This window comes from Myotis yumanensis, unplaced genomic scaffold (assembly GCF_028538775.1).
Source record: "Myotis yumanensis isolate MYYU_CA2020_CCGP unplaced genomic scaffold, mMyoYum1.0.hap1 SCAF_18, whole genome shotgun sequence".
NCBI lineage: Eukaryota > Metazoa > Chordata > Mammalia > Chiroptera > Vespertilionidae > Myotis > Myotis yumanensis.
Window position 1 is genome coordinate 23287561 of NW_027223769.1, and position 22736 is coordinate 23310296.

The following is a 22736-nucleotide window of genomic DNA, read 5'->3' on the forward strand; positions in this document are numbered from 1 at the left end:
ATATTTAAATTTTAAACTGTATGAGGCTGGTCAGCTGCCCTGCCATTTTTACTGATGAGGTAACTGCCTTGCCCAAGTTCACATTGAAGAGTATGGTGCCAAGCCAGGATCCAAACCCACCTCTAATTCCAAAGTCCATGCTCTATAACCTACAGCATCCGATATATCAAAATACCCTGGTATACAATTGTACTACTGTTCAAAACAGAATTAAAGATATTGCAGAAAAATTTTGCTTTTTAAAAAAGATATATTTTTATCGATTTCAGAGAGGAAGGGAGAGAGGGAGAGAGGCAGAAACATCAATGATGAGAGAGAATCATCGAGCCTGCAACTCTGGCATGTGTCCTGACTGGTAATCAAACTGTGACCTCCTGATTCATAGGTTGATGCTCAACCATTCAGCCATGAGGGCTGATCAGAAAAATTTTACTTTTTAAAGAAATATAGCATCGTATACAAATAGATAAAGTTCAAAAGCCAGTTTTTTAAAAAAAAAAAAAATCACCTGAATTAACTTTCTAGATCACAGCAATTCAATAATCTTCATCATATCTAACATTTATTGAACACGCACTGATCTAAGCTTTTGCTCCTCATAACAACCTTATAATGAGTTACTATTATCTGCTTTTTAAAAAATTATTACCTGCTTTTAACAACTGAGGCACTAAGAGGTTGAGACAGTAAAGGACAAAACCAAGAGACAAGTGTTTGTTCTGGCCCAAATGGGCCCCAAAAGAGTAGGCATATTAAACCTAAACAATCTGCAATATGGGTCAGACTGCCGAGCCACCACAGTGAATATGAGAGCTAAAACTATACAAACTGCATTTTTTAAATAAAGTATATAGGTTGTCATCTCAAAAACTCTGCTATGTTGCCAGAGTTATTGTTGTTAGCACAGCACCTATACTGATGAAAGAATGAGAGACAAAATTTTTTAAAATTTTATTCACTTAATATAGGAGAGGAGCATGAGAACTATATAAATTAATAAAGTCAAACAAAGTTAAGTCAGGGGCCTGTTACATGCTGCCTGACACAGAACTCGGCTGGCCAGAGTTGAAAGCAGACCATAAGGAGCCTCCAGAACAAAGATTAATAGCTACTCACCATACCATATCCATACACAAGGATACAAAATACAACTTATAAAGGTTCAAGTTATTCCCAACTCCCCTCTGCCCCCCAACTCTCTTATTTCCCCATGGCAGGAATTTGCCATAGAAACTACAGATATAAACTCAATCTCAAGAGACAGTTGGCGTCTCTCTTCCGTCTCTTGTGAGGAGGGTCCACTACTCGTTCAGTGGAGTGGCTTTTCTTGCTTATCCTCTCTGCTCAATAAACTGGCTTCTGTTTTAACCTCTTGTTGGGCTCGCTTCTTGAATTCTTTCCTGCTCAAAGCCAAGAACCCTGCTGGCTCAGGGTCTGAGTCTCCCTTTGGGACTTCACCCGCTGGTATCACATTCAGTGGCAATGAGGAGAGATTGTAATTGAGGTCCAAAAGTCACATTCTCCTAAACATGAATTTTCTACATGAATTATTCAGATAATTACCCAGTTCTCTATGATATTTGTCTTTTGTAAATGTCAACTACATAGTGGAAGGAAAGCTATCTCAATGCCACGTGTGAATTGTGTATTTTAGAAAACTTCTTATTCTGGGCTAAGCAAATAGGCCTATTATAAGAGTAAACGCTATACACACGGCCTGCTCTGCAACAGAACATTTGTAGACCCTCACCTTGGAGCATGAGGAAGATAACAGGGGCTCAAAATAAAATACTCAGTTTTGTAAGGACTGGTCCTAGATTCTGATGCTTCCATCGCACCTAGGCTACTTTTAGCATCTACTATGGACTTAGAATGTTCATTTATTTGCTCTCAGATCAAACGGGAGTGACTGAATCGTTGTTTTCAGACGATACGATGCTGTAGTAATCAGCTGGGACATTAAAATGTCGATCCTGACTTAGTAGGTCTGGAGTGGGGCCTGAGGTTTTCCCTTTCTAATAGGCTCCCTGGCGACAGCTGTACTGCTGGGGATCACACCTGGAGTAGCAAGGGCCTGAACTCCAGAATGAACTTTTTCACCTGTTTGTTCAGAGACAAAGATTTAAAAGTTTGACCTACCGAGGGGTGTGCATTCCGCATCTATCTATTCACCAAATGAGTGTCTATTACGCAGTAGTCCCTGAAGATCAGCATTAAAGAAAGCAGATACTGCCCTGCCCTTGGGAGTCCCCGAGTCCAGCCAGGCAGCCGGACATTTAGCGAAAAGTGACAAAACTCACACCGAGGCGCCCCCACTGGAGCCTGGACTCGGCCTTTGCCCGCAGGAACCTGGCGCGTTGATTGGCTGGCGGGTCCCCCGCTACAGCCAATGAGCTGGGGAGGCCGTTGGTGGGGGCAACGGCCATGCTGCCGCGCGATGGCCGGGGCCGCTGGCCGAGACCAAGGTCAGGCCTGGAGGTGCTTTCTGCCTCCCTGCCCGTGGGCGCCGTGAGTATTTCGGAGGGTGGAGGATGGCCCTCTCTCCGACATCTAGGTGTCTTCCTCGCCTCGCCACAGGGCGTGGGGCACGAGCCTTCGCCATAGGCCTGGCCCTGGACCCATGGCCTTAACCTGGTGATCTCATTGCATCCTTGAACAGTGAGATGATTTACGGTGATTTCAGAGCAGAGGCTGCCCAAGGCCACGTGGGAGTAAAATGCATTACTCCTGGCTGAATTCAAATCCAGATGCTCTGTATTCCTCTGAGTCCTCTCCACATTCCATTTTGGAGACCGGATTTCTCCTTAGCAGGAGTCTCATATTGTGCAGGTTTGGGTAGGTGGACGTAGGCGAGTCTAGAATCCTGATGCTTATTTTTAAGTTGTTGCTTTTAAACATGTTTTTATTGATTTTAGAGAGAAAAGAAGGGAGAGGGAGAGAGAGATAGAAACATTGATGAGAAACATTAATACCCATGGGCTGCCTCCTGCACGTCCCCTACTGGGGCGGGGGGGCGGGTCCAGCTCGAAACCCCGGTATGTGCCCTGACTGGAAGCCCAACCGGTGATCTCTGGGTGTATGGGTCTGCGCTGAACATCGAGCCATCTCGGCTAGGCTGTTGTTTTTTAATAGAGAAACAACATATACTAAAAGCATTTATGGGGAGGATGAGCAGCAAATTCAGGAGAACTGCTGTCTCTTAGGATGGCTATGGAGGGGCTTCAATTGAGTCATAATTGTTTTATTTCTTAAGCCGTGAGGGGGTAACCTAGATGTTATATTATTCCCTTTCTTGTTTGTCTGAAATACAATTTTAAAAGGAAAACATGCACATGGAAAATAAATTTCAGAGGATCAAGTGTACATAACAGAAAGGAAGTCTCTCCCACCCCAGATTTCTAGAATCCCTCACGAGAAGCCACTGTATCAGTTTTGTGTATCTTAAACATTTTGTATAGTAGGTACTAGTGTATATCTGAGTTTGTTTTGTTTTGGGTGTGTTGGTTTATGGTTTTTTTGTGTGTTTTTTTTTTTGCACAAGTGTATCCTATTATATACAGTCAACACCTTAGATGACTTAATTTTAAAAAAATATATCTTTATTGATTTCAGAGAGGAAGGGAGAGGGAGAAGGAGAGATAGAAACATCAATGATGAGCCCTAGCCGGTTTGGCTCAGTAGATAGAGCATCGGCCTGCAGAGTGAAGGGTCCCTGGTTTGATTCCAGTCAAGGGCACATGCCTGGGTTTCAGGCTTGATCCCCAGTAGGGGGCGTGCAGAAGGCAGCCAATCAATGATTCTCTCTCATCACTGATGTTTCTCTGTCTCTCTCCCTCTCCCTTTCTCTCTGAAATCAATAAAAAATAAAATAAAAAAAGAAACATCAATGATGAAAATCATTGATTGGCTGCCTTCTGCATGCCCCCATTTGGGGATTGAGCCCACAATCCTGTCATGTGCCTTTCACTGGAATCGAACCCAGGACCCTTCAGTCCACAGGCCAATGCTCTATATACTGAGCCAAATCAGCTAGGGTTAGATGACTTAATTTTTAACCTCATTAAACTTAAAAAATCCATTAACCTCCATTAGTCCTGTGATCATCAGTATAATTTCTCTGGCAAAATATTCCCAGGGTTGTTTCTGACATGATGAAATGTAGGTCATGACTTCCAGGGCTGTGTGTTTGCCTTTTTCTTTTTTTATGTCCTCATCTGTAGTATAAAAAAAATCTTCCCCAATTAACTCTTTAAATGGTGCAGGAGAAAAAAGAATCATGACAGGTAAAGGACTGCTGGGAACTGCTTTATCCTTTCCCAAACATTTTTATTCATATTCTCCAGGTAAAGTTCCACATAGAGCCCACTACTGCTTGAAATTAATTTATTGTATGTAGTGGAATATTGGCAAAGTGAGAGAAGTGGGGATTCATTTTCTCTGGTGCAGGAAAACGCCCAGCTTTTTTCTAGTGAAGTAGCAAGGGGAGAGAAGCTTATATGACATTAGCAGGAAGCATCTGCACACTTAACCCTTATTTTACCTTTTCTAAAAGCACACGATACTTTTGCCTCTTTAATAATTCTCCCAGTCACACGATCCTTACATGGGAGAGCTGGGATTCTAACCTAGGCACAGTTAACTTCAAAAGTCAAGCCAGATGGGAGGGGTTCCCTGGAGTGAAGTCATTTGCTCATTAAGCTATTCTGCACTTTTCTTTGACCATCTACCAACCTCTTCTTCCCTGACTCTTGTCAATCCCCACTGAAACTGTGTCTGTTCGGCTCTGCAAACATCCTTGCTCTCTCCAGTCTCTGGTCCTCTATCTGGAACGCATTTCCCTAGCACCTTCCTTGAGTATCTTTTAAGGTGAAATTTCTCTCAGTGGCGTTGGCTTTGGGACAAATTTTCAATCAAACGGTGTTTGAGAGGGCTGATTCCCAATACCCTGGCCAACACTTGGACATCTGAAATTACCAACCTGAAAAGTGAGGAAAAAAACCTGCTTGTTTCAGTATGCATTTTGGTGACTATTTGTAATGGTCTTGTGCTTCGAGATCTTCAGTCTGTATGAGCCGCTTCTATGCCACTATCCTGAGCGGGAATGTGGTTTTGCTCTTCCGTTAGAGAGGCAGTTGACAAGAGCTTAGACTAGTTAAGGTAACTACGCCAGTTCGGGTCTAGCTGTTAAATAATAAAAGTGTGAGCCCAGCCGGGATGGCTCAGTGGTCGAGGGTCAACCCATGAACCGAGAGGTCATTGGTTCGATTCCCGGTTAGGGCACATGTCCCAGCAGCAGGCTCCATCCCCAGTAGGGACTGCAGGAGGCAGCCAATCAATGTTCCTCTCTCATCAATGTTTCTATCTCTCTATCCCTGTCCCTTCTTCTCTCTCTAAAATCAATAAAAAAAATATGTTTAAAAAAGAAAAAAAAAGAGCCTGAACTAAGCAGGGCTGTGGGTGGGGGTCTGAAGGCGACAGCCCCAAGGGGGCCAGGGCCGACGCGGACTTCGACGTCACTGCGGCGCGCCGCTTCCGGTTCCCAGCGCCGGTGCGAATGACTTACCCCTCCGTGGGGCGGGAGCCGGGCTCACCGCGTCCCCGGGAGCCCACGATCGCGCCGCGCCAGCCGGCAGGTCCGCCAGCACCAGCGTCCCACTCGCGCCCGGGACCATGGCCACTGACTCGTGGGCCCTGGCGGTGGATGAGCAGGAAGCGGCGGCCGAGTCGGTGAGTTGGCTTCAGCCATAAAAGGGTCAGAATCAGTTCTAGCCGGGGCTCAGCTCCATGGGATCGGACACTCCCTAGTTGGTCTGGGGCGGATGGGATGCGCGCGGGGATGGGCATGGACCCTGAACTATCTTTGTTTACCCACCTCCCATGTTATGTAAGCACAGGTGAGCGCTCCCATCTATGAAGAGCCCAGCCACCTGTCTATCTTCCTGGAATCCGGGTTGATCATAGATTGTAACCACTTTTGTAGGTGTTATTTTCCACCTCCCGATTCTGAGGTTTTTGGGCTTACGGACCGGGGGTTACTCAATCTGTGTGCTTCCTCAGCTTGCACACAGATATGCCACTCAGTAGGCCTGGCAGTTAGTAAATCCTCTCCTGATCTGCTTAACTTTGTTCTGGGCCTGACACCCAGGAAACAAGATATGTGTTAAACGTTACTACGTAGAATTTAATTTCTCTCACCTAGGCACACTATATTCTGATATTGCTTTGAACCTACTTCTTTTATTACTTTTTTCCTCTGAGTTCAAGAACAAGGACTTTGTCTTATTTTTTATAACTAATAAGTAATATGCACATAGTTCAAAGAGTCAAATATTTAATTTTAAACACTGGTTCCCACCACCACCAATTTTTAAATTAGTAAGTGCCATACTGTTTTCCAAAGTGGCTGTACCATTGAGTGTCCCCAGAATGTTCCTCCTGACTGGCCAGATTTTGCAGAGAGGATCTTCAGATTTCCTGCCTGGAGGGTAGAGGTCTGACTAGTGTTAGTGGATTGGGAGGAAAATGTGGAGGTCTCAGCACTCAGTATACTTGGTTCCATTTAATACTCCCATTCTCATCATGGCATCCCCTTCCTTTACGATAGCCCTTAGCTTATTCATTTCAGCATTTCTCATGCCTAGCCAGCGCTGTTAATTGAGTAAATAAGCTGTATAGTTTGTTTTATATTACATGGCTCTGTCAGAAACTTTTGGACATGCATTCTCAATATATACATATTTAGATATTGCATGCTGTACTGTTTTGCTAAATATATACATTATAAAGCATACACAAAAGTAGTAAAAGCTGAAATAAAGATAATGTTTTTAAATATTTTACTGTACTTCCTTTTGCTGGCTTTATACTTTCATTAATGTCTCAAGGTACAATATATACATAGGAAAAAAATCATATTAGCCATTGCAAATATGAATATATATTTCAAATAGTTTTAAATTTTTTTTACTAACTTGTTAGGTCAGATTATATTGTCATTCTCATAATCTATTAATATGCCTAAAAGAGTTTGTTAGGAGTCGGTAGCTTTGTCATTTTCTTATTTGCTTCAGTTTGCATTGTTAGAATTATCTTCTTTTTTAAAATATATTTTTATTGATTTCAGAGAAGAAGGGAGAAGAGCGGGGAGAGAGAGAGAGAGAAACATCAATGATAAGAGAGAATCACTGATCAGCTGCCTCCTGCATGCCCCCTACTGGGGATCAAGCCCACAACTCAGGCATGTGCCCTTGACTGGAATTGAACCTGGGACCCTTCAGTCTGCACGCCAACGCTCTATCTGCTGAGCCAAACCAGCTAGGGCATAGAATTATCTTTTTTTTTTTTAATATTTTTATTGATTTCCTACAGAGAAGAAGGGAGAGAGATAGAGAGTTAGAAACATCGATGAGAGAGAAACATCGATCAGCTGCCTCCTGCACATCTCCTACTGGGGATATGCCCGCAACCAAGGTACATGCCCTTGACCGGAATCGAACCTGGGACCCTTCAGTCCGCAGGCCGACGCTCTATCCACTGAGCCAAACCAGCTAGGGCATAGAATTATCTTTAAGACAGAACAGAAACTCATAATACACCCTGTGACAATGAACATTCAGATATGATTAGCTCCTATAAATTTCAGCAGATATATACTAGCCATTTTACTTACCTTACAACAATAAAACCCGGAATTAATTAAATCTTGGGACCCTATTTTTAGAGCATTATGGTGGTACTTTACCCTATTATCTCTTTTATATTTTTATCATTTATTTATTTATCCTCACCCGAGGATAATTTTCCATTGATTTTTAGGGAGAGTGGAAGAGAGAGGGAAAGACAGAGAGAATCATTGATGTGAGAGAAATACCGATTGGTTGCTTCCTGGGCCCAGGGTAGGGAGGAGCCTGTAACCAAGGTACATGCCCTTGATGGGAATCGAACCCCGGACCCTTTGGTCTTCAGGCCAACACTCTATCCACTGAACCAAACCGGCTAGATAGCTAGAGCTATCTCTTTTTTTAAATAGCAGGTTTATTGAGGTATTACATACCATATACTTTATCCATTTAAAACATACAGTTCTCTGGTTTTTAGTATATTCACAGAGTTGTGCAGCCATCACCATAATTTTAGAATTTTTTTTATCACCTCAGAAAGAGACTCTGTATGCCTTAGCTGTTACTCCCCATTTCCCTCCAACCTCTCACCCTAGACAACCACTAATGTCCTTTCTGTCTGTTTAGATTTGCCTATTCTTGACATGTCATATAAATGGAATCATATAATATGTGGTCTTTTGTGTCTGGCTTCTTTCACTTAGCATAATGTTGTCAAGGTTCATTCATGTTGCAGCGGGTATCAGTATTCATTCCTTTTTATTGCCAAATAATATTCCAGTGTATAGATATACCACATTTTATTTATCTGTTCATCATGTCCACTGACTGATGGACATTTGGATTCTTTCTACTTTTTGACTATTATGAATAATGATGCTATGATCATTTCATATACAAGTTTTTATGTGAACATGTATTTTCAATTCTCTTGGGTACATATCTAGAACTGGCATTGCTGGGTTATACGGTAACTGTATGTTTAACTTTTGAAGAACTGTGAGACTGTTTTCCAAAGCAGCTGCACTTCTGTATCATCTTTACATTATTATTTTCTCTGAGATTGGTATTATCTATGAGGCACTACTATGTAGAGATTAAGACCTGAGTTCTAGCTAGACAGACTTGGAATTGTATCCCATGTCCCTCACTTACTAGTTATATGACCTTGGGCAAACTGCTTAACTTCTGTGCCTCAGTTTCCACATCTGAAAAATGGGGATAATCATAATAACTACCTCATTGAGTTATAGACATGCCTGATATAAGTGCTATATAAGTGATAGCTATTATTATTGTTATTTTTATCAATAATTCACAGTTTCTTTACAGGAACCTTTTAAATTACTTGTCCATATTATGTGGATTAGTTAGTTGACCCTGAATAAGATTTGTGAATCTACCTAACCATGCACAGGTAAATTATAACATCACAATAAAACTGAACAAATGACTAAAAACACCTCTGTTGCCCTGGCCTGTGTTGCTCAGTGGTTGAGCATCAACTTATGAACCAAGAGGTCACAGTTCAATTCCTGGTCAGGACACTTGCCCAGGTTGTGGGCTCGATCCGAAGTAGGGGTAGTGCAGGAGGCAGCTGGTCAATGATTCTCTCTCATCATTGATGTTTCTATCTTTCTCTCCCTCTCCCTTCCTCTATAAAATCAATAAAACTATATTTTTTTAAAAAATACTTCTGTTACTCTCTGCCACTATGAAACTCTCACTGAGGATCCCCACACGCATTGTATGACATGTGACTATAACATGCACAGTGCTAGGTTACTATATTTTAAATATTCATTAAGCTTCATTTCTTATTCATTGTAGATAAGAAAATATTAGATTCTGTTTATATTTATTTCCTCAGTCCCAGTGGCTCCTTTGTTCACCCTTTGTTCCATGGGAGATTTCAATTTAGAGGAGGGAGAACAGAGAAGAAAACTAATGAATAAGATTCCTACTTCACCATTTTGCCTAAGAGCCTCCCTTTTCAGTATAGTTCACTTAACATTAAATCTTCTTTCTTATTTCTCAAGCATCCTTTTTCAGATAATGTTTGAATAAAATGCAGTGGGTAACTATAGTTTTCAATGATCTTAATGTATCTTGAAAACTAAAATATGAATTAAAGACATTGAAAAATGTGGATATTATAAGGTAGGTGTTTTACTTTTTTGCCTTTTGGTTAACTTTCTGAATTTTAAGGTGGTTTCCAATGAAGACACCAGAGAAATTGGTTTTTCATTTTTGGTCCAAATAAATAGAGCAAAGGAAGGTATCTGAACTAACTGCTTTCAACATAAGTTTCAGTGTTCAGTTAACTCACTGAAGTGGATAATAGAAACTTGTCCTGCTGCTTTTGCCTTATGGGCTTTGAGATCCTTGTTGTCAAATGAGGGCTATGTTTTTAGATTCTGCTGGAACCTCTCCAGAATTCTGATACATTTAAAAATATCTATTTGTTTCATTTACATTGTTGCTACCAACTTTCACTACACATTGTATTTTATTTTTCTCACCCTACACAGTGTATTTTAGCTATTTTAACTACTTACTCTTAACTTTGATTTGAAAAATCTATCAACAAAAGAATACTTTGTCCTCTTGATACTGAATATTTAAATGCTTTGCAGTAATGGACATTTCTAATTCTTTTATACCTCATTAACTTATTTAGACCTCAGCCCTAACATTTAAGTAGCTCTTATGACCCTAGGAGTGAATACTATTAACCTTACTCTTGTAAATATTGCCAGTAAGTCAGTTAGTCTCTCTCTCCTTTAACAGCGCTGAATACTGCTGGACTTAAACTAGGTTCATTGGCAGGATGTGAAGGAGGAATACTTCAGTGAAGACTAAAATAACTGAATACCTAAACTATTTATATATTATGTACTGTGCTGATTGCTTCATTTCATTACCTATTAATGTATTCTCTATTCTTCAGAAGTAATGAAGATTTTTACTGCTTTATGATGATTTTTTTTTGCCAATTTCCTTTCTTGCCAAGCTCTCTAGTGTGTACCCTCTTCCCCACACCAAAGCAGACAGACACCAGAAACCCTCTTTTCAGTTTCCATCAGAAGTTCCTCTATTCCTAACTAACCACCCATTAAAACAAACAACTTCTTCATTCCTCCCTTTCCAAACCCTTCTGAGATTTAGAGGAAAGACAGAAATGAGCCTCAAGACATAAAGAACCTGTGTTGGTGATGCTTTAAGACAGTGGTTCCCAAACTTATTTGGCCTACCGCCCCCTTTCCAGAAAAAATATTACTCAGCGCCCCCTGGAAATTAATTTTTTTAAATTTTAATAGCAATTAAACAGAAAGATATATGTATTAATGTTTCTACCTTTTTCGTAAAATATAGTAAAGAAAGATGTAAATTAGAAACATTGAAGTTTGAAATTATGAAACTATTTATTGAACTCAGAATAGAAAGGTAATACAAAAAAAGTTAAAACAAATGCACCTGTGGCCATCACTGCCCCCCCTGGATCGCTGTAGCGCCCACCAGGGGGCGGTAGCGCCCACTTTGGGAATCACTGCTTTAAGAAATACCCTTTATTATGATTTTCATACTTTTACCCTGCACTAGGTTGCCTTTGGCACCATTTAATATTTTAAGAGTATAGCACCTGCTTAGTATATCCAAAAATCAATTAAAAATAACTCCTGTCTTTAAGGTATTTTTCTTTTTTCAGCTTTATTGAGGTATGATTGACAACTAAAAGGGTATTTTCATTCTAGTAGGGGAAATAAATCCTGCCAGGATATCCCTAATTTACAGTGTCTGATCAAAGTCCTGATAATTCTTTCTTTGAAATGTCTCTGCTCTGTCCCTTCCTATCTATTCCCACTTCAGCCTGCTGCGTATTTTGATTACACAGCATGCAACAATCCTCCAAGCTGTTCCAACTTTAAAATATCAGACATCCAGCACAAGGCGACCTGAATGTAAGGCTGCATATCAGTATGCTTTGGTCCTGTGGCTCAGACATATCCTTGTAACATAACTGATTCTTACTTACAGATGCATTTTCCAAAATCTCTTTAAATTTCCTCATGTTTGGAATATGAGAACATGACAACTCAACTGATATTCTATTAAGAGGTCTTTGTAATCAGAAAATTAAGCAAACTCATAAATTCATTTTCTCTAGAGATTGTAATTAGGAATTTAGGGATTATAATTAGGGATTACAAAAGGAGCCCAGCAGAACAATCTAATGAATAGGTCTTGAGAGTGGCTCATGTTTCCCCAGCTACACTGGGGAGGCTCTGTTGATTTAAAATCTTATACTTGATTTTCCTGACACTTTCCATCCTCCCCTATATTCTCCATTTAGTTGAGCAACTTGCATCTTAAGGAAGAGAAAATCAAACCAGATGCCAATGGTGAGTAACTAAAAGCTAGTTTGAAAACAAATGAGATTTATTCTAGTATTTCTGTTTTGACATAACTGTCTGGAAAAACATTATATATGTAACCAGACCAGGGGCTGGCAGATACTGGCAGTCATTTGATTTGGAAATCAATAAACTGAATTGTTTTGTTTATATTGTGTTTAATATAAGCATGAGGATGCCTAATTGGCTTATCATTATTGAATTTATTACTAACCATGAGACTTTACTGTCAAAGATTATTTGTTATTTTTAAAAATAATCCTCAATTTGAGATGGACTAGACAAAGTATGAGCAATCTGAGAGTTAACCTATTATAATTATTCTGAAATCATGTACCCCAAATCTAAGATTTCCATTAAAATTTTGTTGATGTACTTATTATTAGGAAAAAATTGTAACATTTACCTTACAGAATTCACTTACAATATGTTTTGTGTGTATTTTCACAAAGCTACAACAGTGTTTGAGTATAAATTTCTATTAATCAGCAATTCTATTAATCAACAATTCATATACATAGACTTAATAGCATTATTGTATTCATATATGGATGAAATTCGACTTGCATAGGTGTTGAGCATCAAGGTGATTTCTGATCAATGACTTCTGTAATCATTCTACAACATTTCATAAATATTGATGCTATGAGGGAAATTAACATTAGTTTTTCAAGTCTGGTGAGAGGACTAAAGTTTTAAAATATAAGCTACAGTGTTTCATACCTTTGTTTATGTAGGAACCATAAAATGTTTTTATCTGTGGCTTGGTTTCCTCATTGTTTTTTTTGCTCCTCAGGCCTTTACATTTCTAGTGTCTAGTAGAATTTGAATTATCTCAGCTGTTGGGTTTGGGATGTGATTCTGAATGCCACTTTGTGTCTGATAAAGGTGCTGTTGTCAAGACCAATGCTAATGCAGAGAAGGCAGATGAAGAAGAGAAAGGTAACACAGTCTGAGAGCTACATACTAAGATTCTATAGCTTAAGAGAATGGATTGTTAAGAGGCTTCATTTATACACCCAACTTGGCTTTACTTTAATAGGAATCACAGTGCTAACATAGTCGTTGGTGAAGGAATTCTAATTGTTTACGTTTTACAGAAATTTTACTTTGAAAAGTGATGAACTTCAGCAGCAGCAGGAAATATTCCCTGAATGATTATTTTTTACAAGGCAATAGAAAAGAAATTTTACTGCCTTTGGAAAAAAGAAAAAAAACACATTTTAGTTGCATCCCATAGTCTAATAAAATTAAACTTAATGACATTTCAGTATATTTAAGATGCAAGCAGCTTATATGTTATCAAGATACAGATTTTAATTTTTTTCATTGTGATTATATTTATTAAGTTAATCATCTATAATAATAAAAGTGTAATATGCTCATTAGACCAGACGTCCTTCCGGACAAAGCCACCAGTGGGCAGGGTCCACGGCAGAGGCCCCCAGTGGCGGCAGCAGGCAGGGGCCGGGGCCAAGACCCTTGCACAAATTTTGTGCATCGGGCCTCTAGTTCTAAGATTATATTAAGCACAAATTGGGGAGAAATATTTGGGTCTAGATAGGAGGGAAAATCTCAGGAAAGGATAGTTAGGAATAGAGTTCTGAAGAAGAATATGAGGCCCAATGGATGCTATGAGTATTATAATCTTTCTTGTTAATAAAACAAACTAATCATATTTATAAGTAAAAACTATGATATACCTTGAACTAGATGTCCCAGTACAGTCCTGGCCGGTGTGGCTCAGTTGGTTGGGCTTCATCCTGTGCATCAAAAGGTTGCTGGTTCAATTCCAGGTCAGGGCACATGCCTGGGTTTTGGGCTTCCTCTCCCTTCCTCTCTAAAAATCAATATAAAGTATTCTTTAAAAAAAAGGGGGGGGTCCCAGTACAAATATTACTGCATAATGGGGGTATGAGGAGGGGGTCAATGGGGGAAATGGGGGGACATATGTAATACTTTGAACAATAAAGAATTATTTTTAAAAAATATTACTGCTTAAAATACCATTGGCAGTTAAATTCAGATGGGCTCATGGTAGATTTCATGGATTTTTAAAATTATTTGCTCTTTTTCCTGACAGAGGACAGAGCTGCCCAGTCCTTACTTAATAAACTCATCAGAAACAACCTGGTCGACAACACAAACCAGGTGGAAGTCCTGCAACGGGATCCAAACTCCCCCCTCTACTCAGTGAAGTCCTTTGAGGAGCTTCGGTTGTAAGTATTTGTTTGCTTTCTCCCTCTCCCCTTTGTGTTTAGATAGCTATCCTAGACTTGTTGTATTTTTTTTTTTTTTTGAAATATATTTTATTGATTTTTTACAGAGAGGAAGGGAGAGAGAGATAGAGAGTTAGAAACATCGATGAGAGAGAAACATCGATCAGCTGCCTCCTGCACATCCCCCAATGGGGATGTCCCCGCAACCCAGGCACATGCCCTTGACCGGAATCGAACCTGGGACCCTTCAGTCCGCAGGCCGACGCTCTATCCACTGAGCCAAACCGGTTTCGGCGACTTGTTGTATTTTTTATCATAGTAGAAAACTTTTAGCTAAACAAATTTTTTTTTTTTTAAATATACATTTTATTGATTTTTTACAGAGAGGAAGGGAGAGGAATAGAGAGTTAGAAACATCGATGAGAGAGAAACACCGATCAGCTGCCTCTTGCACACCCCCCACTGGGGATGTGCCCGCAACCAAGGTACATGCCCTTGACCGGAATCAAACCCGGGACCCTTGAGTCCGCAGGCCGACGCTCTATCCACTGAGCCAAACCGGTCAGGGCATAGCTAAACAAATTTAATTTTAAAACATTAGCTGCTTTGAGCTATTTAGTAAAATTTCCAGGTAATCTATAAAAATTTTATCTGCATTTACACATTGGACTCAGTTCAGCACAGTTCAAGTTTGTTAGTTCTAAGCTGTGGGTAACACCAGTTAAAAAGAGAAAAAAATTCCCCATATATTTGGCTTCTTTCCTCAACCAAAAAGACTGACTTAAGAACTTAATTGCCCAGTCACAAATTCTACCTTGTGACTTTGCAGCTTAAAAACAATCATTAATTGTTTTTCCAGGAAGCCACAACTGCTCCAGGGAGTTTACGCCATGGGCTTCAACCGTCCATCCAAGATTCAAGAAAATGCATTGCCTTTGATGCTTGCTGAGCCGTATGTGTCCTGACATAACCCTATTCCATTTTTAATTTTTCATTTTAAAACTTTTATTTAAAAAAACTATACTAATATATGCTCATTTTAGAAAAATTAGAAAACAATAAAAAAGAAAAAAACCATTTGTAATCTCCCTCCTCCACATACTATTCATATTTTGAGTAGAGACTTCTGGATTTTTTTTTGGAGAGAGAGAGAGAGAGAGATATGGGGAAACATCGATGTGAGAGAGGAACATCAATTGGTTGCCTCCCACATCTGCCTCAACCAGGAATCGATCCTGCAACCTGAGTATGTGCCCTGAGCAGGAATTGAACGCACAGTCCTTTGGTGCATGTGACAACACTCCAATCTACTGAGTCACACTGGCCAAGGCAGACATTTACATATAAACTTTTATATGCTTTTAAATATTTATATGATCATCTTTCTATGTTGGGAAATACACATTCATATCATTCATATACAGTTCAGGGGTGGGAAACGTCCGTATGAGGCCCATGAAATTATTTGGTCTGGCCCTGCCATGCCATTAGGGGTGAGTTAATTAAACATTTAACCAAATATAGCAGGCTAATTTTTAAGGTGATAATTTTGTATGGCCTACGAAAGATGTTATAAATATCCAAATGGCCCTTGGCAGAAAAAGGTTCCTCACCCCTGATACACACCATGATTTCACTATATGGATATATAAAGTTTATTGTGTCAAATATATAGGCTAAAAAGTGTTCTAGGACACCAGAATGGTGCAGTGCTTCTCACACTTTCATAGCCTATGAGTCTCATAGGAATTTATCAAAATGCAAATTCTGATTTCAGTAGATTTGAGGTGGGATGGAGGTTCACGATTTCTAGTAAGCTATTTGTCTAAAAATACATATTTTAAGTATTTTCTCAAAGTGTTCTTTGTTCTGTGTTATAATAATAACATTACTTCAAGATGGAAATCTTTTTTTTTTTAACTTGAAACGTTATTCATTTTTATTAACTGAAAGGATACTTGAGATTTAAGATACTGAACAGCTCGTTTCCTTGTGCAGCCCACAGAACTTAATTGCCCAGTCTCAGTCTGGTACTGGTAAAACAGCTGCCTTTGTGTTGGCCATGCTCAGCCATGTAGAACCTGCAAACAGATACCCCCAGGTAAGGACTTGGTGAATTTGGGTTTTCTGCTAATGCATAGCTAGCAGGGAAGTGCCATTTGATGGATTAAAAGCCATGTCTTATATTACCTTTTACATAAACTAGGGCTCCTTAAGTTGGGTACAAACAACATAGTTGATCTAGTAACAAAAATCCTGTTCTCTTCCATGGTTTGCCGATTCTAGGATACTGCTGATAGGCTTGGCTCCTTTACTTGCAGGAAAAACCTCCTTCATCTACAATTATTCATCCATTAGAAAGTTGAGAACTTTCTGAGAAAGTGAAAAGGAAGCTAATCTCCCATTTGAATTTCAGATCCTTGCTCACTTGTAGGTTTTGGTACCCTACTGGCCAGTAGCTGTTTCCAAGTGTCTTTACCCTGCCAGAGTTCTGGCCCCTAAGAATTCTACCTTGTGACTTTGCAGCTTAAAGAATCAAATGATGTACACTTTATATATCCTTTCCTTCACCCTTAGCTGGAAGAATAACTATTGTCTTGACTTCTCACTCTGCACTCTTTCTACCAGTGTCTGTGCCTCTCCCCAACGTATGAACTTGCCCTTCAAACAGGAAAAGTGATTGAGCAGATGGGCAAATTTTACCCAGAGCTGAAGCTAGCTTATGCTGTTCGAGGCAATAAATGTGAGTATGAATATGTAATCCTAATTCATTGTTAATAATTTTTTAAAAAATTTTACACAGTTAAACTAATACAATGAACATGTGTACCCTTCACCTAGATTTGAAAACTTAACATTTTGCCATATTTGCTTTATGTTTATATAGATATTTCTGGTGAATCATTTGAGAGTAAATTGCAGACATTGTGGCTTTTTTTTTTTTTTTAAATATTTTAAAAACAACATAGTTCTTTTTTTTTTTAATATATTTTATTGATTTTTTACAGAGAGGAAGGGAGAGAGATAGAGAGTTAGAAACATCGATCAGCTGCCTCCTGCACATCTCCCACTGGGAATGTGCCTGCAACTAAGGTACATGCCCTTGACCGGAATCAAACCTGGGACCTTTCAGTCCGCAGGCCAACGCTCTATCCACTGAGCCAAACTGGTTTTGGCATTGTGGCTTTTTATTCCTAATACTTTAGTATGTATTTCATGATGAGGACATTCTTCAGCATACCCACAATACCCTTATCACAACCAAGAAAATTAATAGATTCTCTAATGACTAATACCCAGTCATTTTCATTTTACCCCAATTGTCCCAAAAGTGTTTCCTTATGGCTCTTCTGTTTTGAATCAAGATTGAGGGAGTGTATCCACATTGCATTTGGTTATTGTATCTCCTTACATTTCTTTTAATCTAGAATAGTCACTTCAAATTACATTTGACTTTTTGAACACACCTTTTTGCTTATAAAATATTCCAAGTTCTGGATTTGTTTAGTTGCCTAATTTCTTTTTAATGTCATTAGAAGAACAAAAATGTTCTAGAATGTTCATGGCAGTTAACTCTGGTAGTTTATTTTTATTTTTTACATATTTTCTACCTTTGATTTACAACAAACTGACAATATTTAAGTAATTTAAATTTTCTTAGAAGTTTGGTTGAGTCCTATGGATCTTTAACACAAACTTCTAACTTTATGACTCGCAGAAATCTACTCTGTGTACAACATCCTTTTGTGAAGTTAGTTCTGAAAAGTAAGATAATAAAACTTGGTGAAAAATCGTAAGACGTTTAAAATATTAGTTTGGATTTGAATTAGAATGATAGGATTTTGAATAATTTTTTTATGAGGGGCAGTAATTGTTTGTTAACTGAAATTTTTTTTTAATATATTTTATTGATTTTTTACAGAGAGGAAGGGAGAGAGATAGATAGTTAGAAACATCGATGGGAGAGAAACATCGATCAGCTGCCTCCTGCACATCTCCCACTGGGGATGTGCCCGCAACCCAGGTACATGCCCTTGACCGGAATCGAACCTGGGACCTTTCAGTCCGCAGGCCGACGCTCTATCCACCGAGCCAAACCGGTTTCGGCTGTTAACTGAAATTTTTAAAAAGGCAGCATTTGTTAGCTTTGAATTGATTCAAAATTCACATTTGGGCAAAATTTTGGCTGTGACTAGAAGGAAATTGCTTATGTCTTGTCAATAGTACAAATAAGTGCTAAAATCTGAATCAATAAATACCATCTAATTGAAAATGAAGAACCAAATTATCAATTTCATACTGCACAGGGCCTAGAACGTGTCATGGTCTGCCAGGCCTAGTCTGGGAAGCATTTTAAGGGAGGTAGATTGTGTTTGAAAAGACAAAGTCTTTCATTATGAACCCTATTTATTGATCCGGGCATGAGGCGTATAAAAGCAACTGACTTGTTTGATGTGAATGCTAGAAGAGTTAAGGAGCAGAGTACACTAGAGTGAGGAGAACTTTGAAAATGTCTATTATGAGGAAATGCAATCCTCATCCAGAGGGAACCATGCTGACAGAGAAGAAATAAAGATAACAGGTCCTTGCTCTGACCGGTGTTCTCAATGGTTAGAGCATTGGCCCGTGCACCAAAGGGGGTTAAGGGTTCAATTCCCAGTCAGGGGCACTTACCTGGGTTGCAGGTTTAATTCCCCAACCCCAGTTCAGAGCATGCAGTTGGGGAGGGTGCAGGAGGCAATTAGTCAAGTTGTCTCTCTCACATCAATGTCTGTCTGTCTCTCTTTCCCTCCCTCCCTTCCACTCTCTAAAAATCAATGGAAAACAGTCCTCCTGTAAGGATTAACAAAACAAATTTAAAAAGGTAACAGATTTTTGAAAGATAATATAAAATGGGTAAGAATGCCACAAAGAGTTTTTTTTTATCTTCTCATTGTTTCTATCCTTAGTATATCTTTTCAGCATTGTCTTTTCTGTGTGTGTCCATGAAATATTGTAATGATATCCTAACCTTTCCTTAAAATATTAATGCAAACATCAAAAAAATTGTATTAAAATACATCAAAGCTTTAGAATTTCTCAGAAAGGAGAGCTGGTTTGCCATGGACATACCTATGAAAAACATCTTGTCTCCACAGTGGAAAGAGGTCAGAAGATCAGTGAGCACATTGTCATTGGCACCCCTGGGACTGTCTTAGACTGGTGCTCCAAGCTCAAGTTCATTGACCCCAAGAAGATCAAGGTGTTTGTTCTGGATGAGGCTGATGTGATGATAGCTACTCAGGGCCACCAAGATCAGAGCATCCGCATCCAAAGGTAGGACTCTATTGGGAGGAACTTCTCAGCCTTGTACTGGGTTCTCTGCTTCAGAAGCTTGAGAAGCCTGTGATTGATGGGCCATGTTGGCACTGACCATACTCCCGCCTGGGTCAAGGAAAAGACTTAGGAATCTAATACCACCCTGTCCCTGCCCCATGTCTGGTCCCACCTCTTCCCCACAGTGCTCCTCCACCTCTGCCACCTTCCAAGGGACATAGCCCATCCAAGCCTGGGGAGGCTGTGCTGCTGCTCATTCCAGTGAAACACTCGGGCTCGTGCCAAACACCTGGGCCTTCCCTTGCAGGATGCTGCCCAGGAACTGCCAGATGTTGCTTTTCTCTGCCACCTTTGAAGACTCTGTATGGAAATTTGCCCAGAAAGTGGTCCCAGACCCAAACATTATCAAACTGAAGCGGGAGGAGGAGACATTGGACACCATCAAGCAGTATTACGTCCTGTGCAATAACAGAGACGAGAAGTTCCAGGCCTTGTGTAACCTCTACGGGGCCATCACCATTGCTCAGGCCATGATCTTCTGCCATGTGAGTAGCAGCAGGAGCAGCAGCAGCAGCAGCAGGCCAGCCTGGGGAGGAGTTCCATGGGAAGGTGTCCAGCCCCCTCCCTCTCAGCCAGCTCCACCTTAGTGCTGAGGAGGACCAGCTTCTCCTGTGGGACTAGAAAGAAAGTGAATCACTTCTACCTGCCCTAGGGCATATTCTCCTCATAATGAAATGAGTTATAAGGGGAAGACTGAAAATGGAACCATCTTGAATCCCACTTCTTAGAGATAACTTGAAAAAAACTCCAAATAACACCCAATGAAATAATGTTAAAATATTAAGACAGACTTTTTAGGAATGAAAACTTTGAGTAAAAATCACATTCTTCTTAGATGAACACTAAGATCATTTAAGTAATTCATCCAAAATATATTAGATGGCTAAAATTCTATTTGAAAAATTTTAAGTCTAACCTGCTGGCTGAATGCTGCAGGTCTTCATGTATATAAATGGCAAAAAGCCACTTTTCTGCAGATGTTTTCATTTTTTTTTTTACAGGTATCTTCATTTAAAACAATTCTTTTCACTCCAGACCCGCAAAACAGCCAGTTGGCTGGCAGCAGAGCTCTCAAGAGAAGGCCACCAGGTGGCTCTGCTAAGTGGGGAGATGATGGTGGAGCAGAGGGCTGCGGTGATTGAGCGCTTCCGAGAGGGCAAAGAGAAGGTTCTGGTGACCACCAACGTGTGTGCCCGTGGTGAGCAGAGAACTTGTCCTGGTCTGCCAGCCTCAGGGTAGCAAAAGAACAACTCAGGTGGTTTGAGAGAAGTCATGTGGGGTTGGTGGTGACATCCTTTTCTAGGAGAGACTGGATTCCCTCAGCAGATAAGAACTTTCACAGAAACTGAGTCCTGATTTGGTGGAAGGACATGTACAGGCTTCTGACTGATTCACAATGGCGCCTGCTCTTCTTGGGGCAGCCATTGAGGTTTCAGCTGCATCTCCTGACACTAGTGTCTAGCAGAGGCTCTCTTACTGAGTTTTTAATTTTGTTAGCACCTGCCAAAGTCCTGTGGTTTTCCTCTGGATTCTGCTCCGTGCTCCTTGTCCCGGAATCCCAGAGCTGGCCAGCCCTGACTCTCTCCAACCAAAGTCGGTGTATGTGGCCTGACTGACTCCCATCCTTACTCTTCTCCATCTCTCCTTCATGCAGGTATCGACGTTGAACAGGTGTCTGTTGTCATCAACTTTGACCTTCCTGTGGACAAGGATGGGAACCCAGACAACGAGACTTACCTGCACCGGATCGGGCGCACTGGCCGCTTTGGCAAGAGGGGCCTGGCAGTGAACATGGTCGACAGCAAGCACAGCATGAACATCCTCAACAGAATCCAGGAGCATTTTAGTGAGTCCTGGGAGCGTCCTGCCTTTCCTTATGGGGCAAGTCCGGGGGTGGGTGGAAGGGTAGGTAGTCCTGTGGCCCCTAGAGAGGCTTTGTCCCTTTGCACATTCCCCTCCTCCCCTACAATCGGGACGTCCTCAGAGAGCACACCCGGGAGTTCATTGTCAGGACTCGAGTGTCAGTTCCCCTGGCCAGGCTGAGGGCCTTGGACTCGGACTGCTGTTGTCAGTGTCTGTCTCAGGCACCAGAAGCCTTTGGGTTTAACCGGAGGATGGATGTGGGCAGAGGCAGGGCTCGTTCCTAGCCAGGGCAAAGACCTGTGTGTTTTCTCTCCCTGCTGGGCTGCCCCTTCCCTAGGTGTGTCTCTCCATGTAACCCCATGTTGATTTATTTGAATATTTTTTTTATTCTCAGATAAGAAAATAGAAAGATTGGACACTGATGATTTGGACGAGATTGAGAAAATAGCCAACTGAGAAGCTCCACCAGGCCCTGCTGCCCACCCTTGGCTCCCCCTAAGTGGGAGACTAGTGCTTTCAAGTACAGGCCTCAACAGTCGCCACAAAGATGAAGGCACGATTAGAGAGAAACTACCTACCTCATTTTAAATTACGTTTGGACTTGACAAAAATTGTGCAAATGATGGGGGAAGGTAGATAAAATTATTTACACAACTTTTGGAAGATTAGGCGTGAATACACAGAAATTTACCTTTTGGAAATTCTGTCTGTTTTTTGGCCAGTGTTTTCCCCATGGTTACACTAATCTAGATGCTGTACTAAATGAGCACTTGCTCGGGATCTGTCCGGCAGCCTCTGCCTGTTGTCTGGGTAGGAGTGTTCAGGCCCACACCAGCTCTACTGGAAGTGACAGAACAGAGGTGAAGAGGGAACACAGAGAGAAGCCCCAAGTAGGACAGGTGTGTAAGGCACCCATCATGTTTGGAGTAAGATGTGAGGCAGCAGAGGAGAGCTGTGAGCTGCTGGTTTGGATTTGGGGTGGGATAGCTCAACTGAGTGTTGTCAGCCTACTCTGTACTGAAACCCACAGGAGGAGGGGATTTGCTAAACACGAACCAAAATGCTAAGCATGGACCAAAATGCCAACCAGGGATTTTTTTTGGTGGGTGCCAAGTTTGTGTTGTAGGACCATGACCTGTTCTTTTCAGCACGTGCAATCTGTGTGCAGTGCACATCTGATTACTGGTACATCCCTTGCCTGTGCTTGAGCAAGACCTGTTAAGTCATCGTGGAGAATTAGTGGT

At 40.7% G+C, this 22736-nt stretch overlaps 1 protein-coding gene across 1 annotated transcript; it reads left to right on the top strand.

The window, feature by feature from the left end:
- Positions 1–5544: 5544 nt before the first annotated feature.
- On the top strand, positions 5545–22193 carry DDX19B (DEAD-box helicase 19B). Its single transcript, XM_070397724.1, has 12 exons — positions 5545–5727; positions 11974–12022; positions 12923–12976; positions 14118–14253; positions 15113–15205; positions 16252–16354; positions 16882–16996; positions 19392–19569; positions 19877–20114; positions 20665–20827; positions 21284–21475; positions 21887–22193. The coding sequence occupies exons 1-12, from the start codon at positions 5671–5673 to the stop codon at positions 21946–21948; spliced, it is 1440 nt and encodes a 479-aa protein (XP_070253825.1). The 5' UTR covers positions 5545–5670; the 3' UTR covers positions 21949–22193.
- Positions 22194–22736: the final 543 nt, after the last annotated feature.

What these genes read in the sequence shown, in the direction of transcription:
- DDX19B (XM_070397724.1), top strand. Translation starts at nt 5,671, where the DNA reads ATGGCCACTGACTCGTGGGCCCTGGCGGTGGATGAGCAGGAAGCGGCG. An exon ending in CCTTTGATGCTTGCTGAGCC is followed by an intron (nt 15,206 to 16,251) that starts GTATGTGTCCTG and finishes TTCCTTGTGCAG; the next exon opens with CCCACAGAACTTAATTGCCC. An exon ending in CTGCAAACAGATACCCCCAG is followed by an intron (nt 16,355 to 16,881) that starts GTAAGGACTTGG and finishes TCTTTCTACCAG; the next exon opens with TGTCTGTGCCTCTCCCCAAC.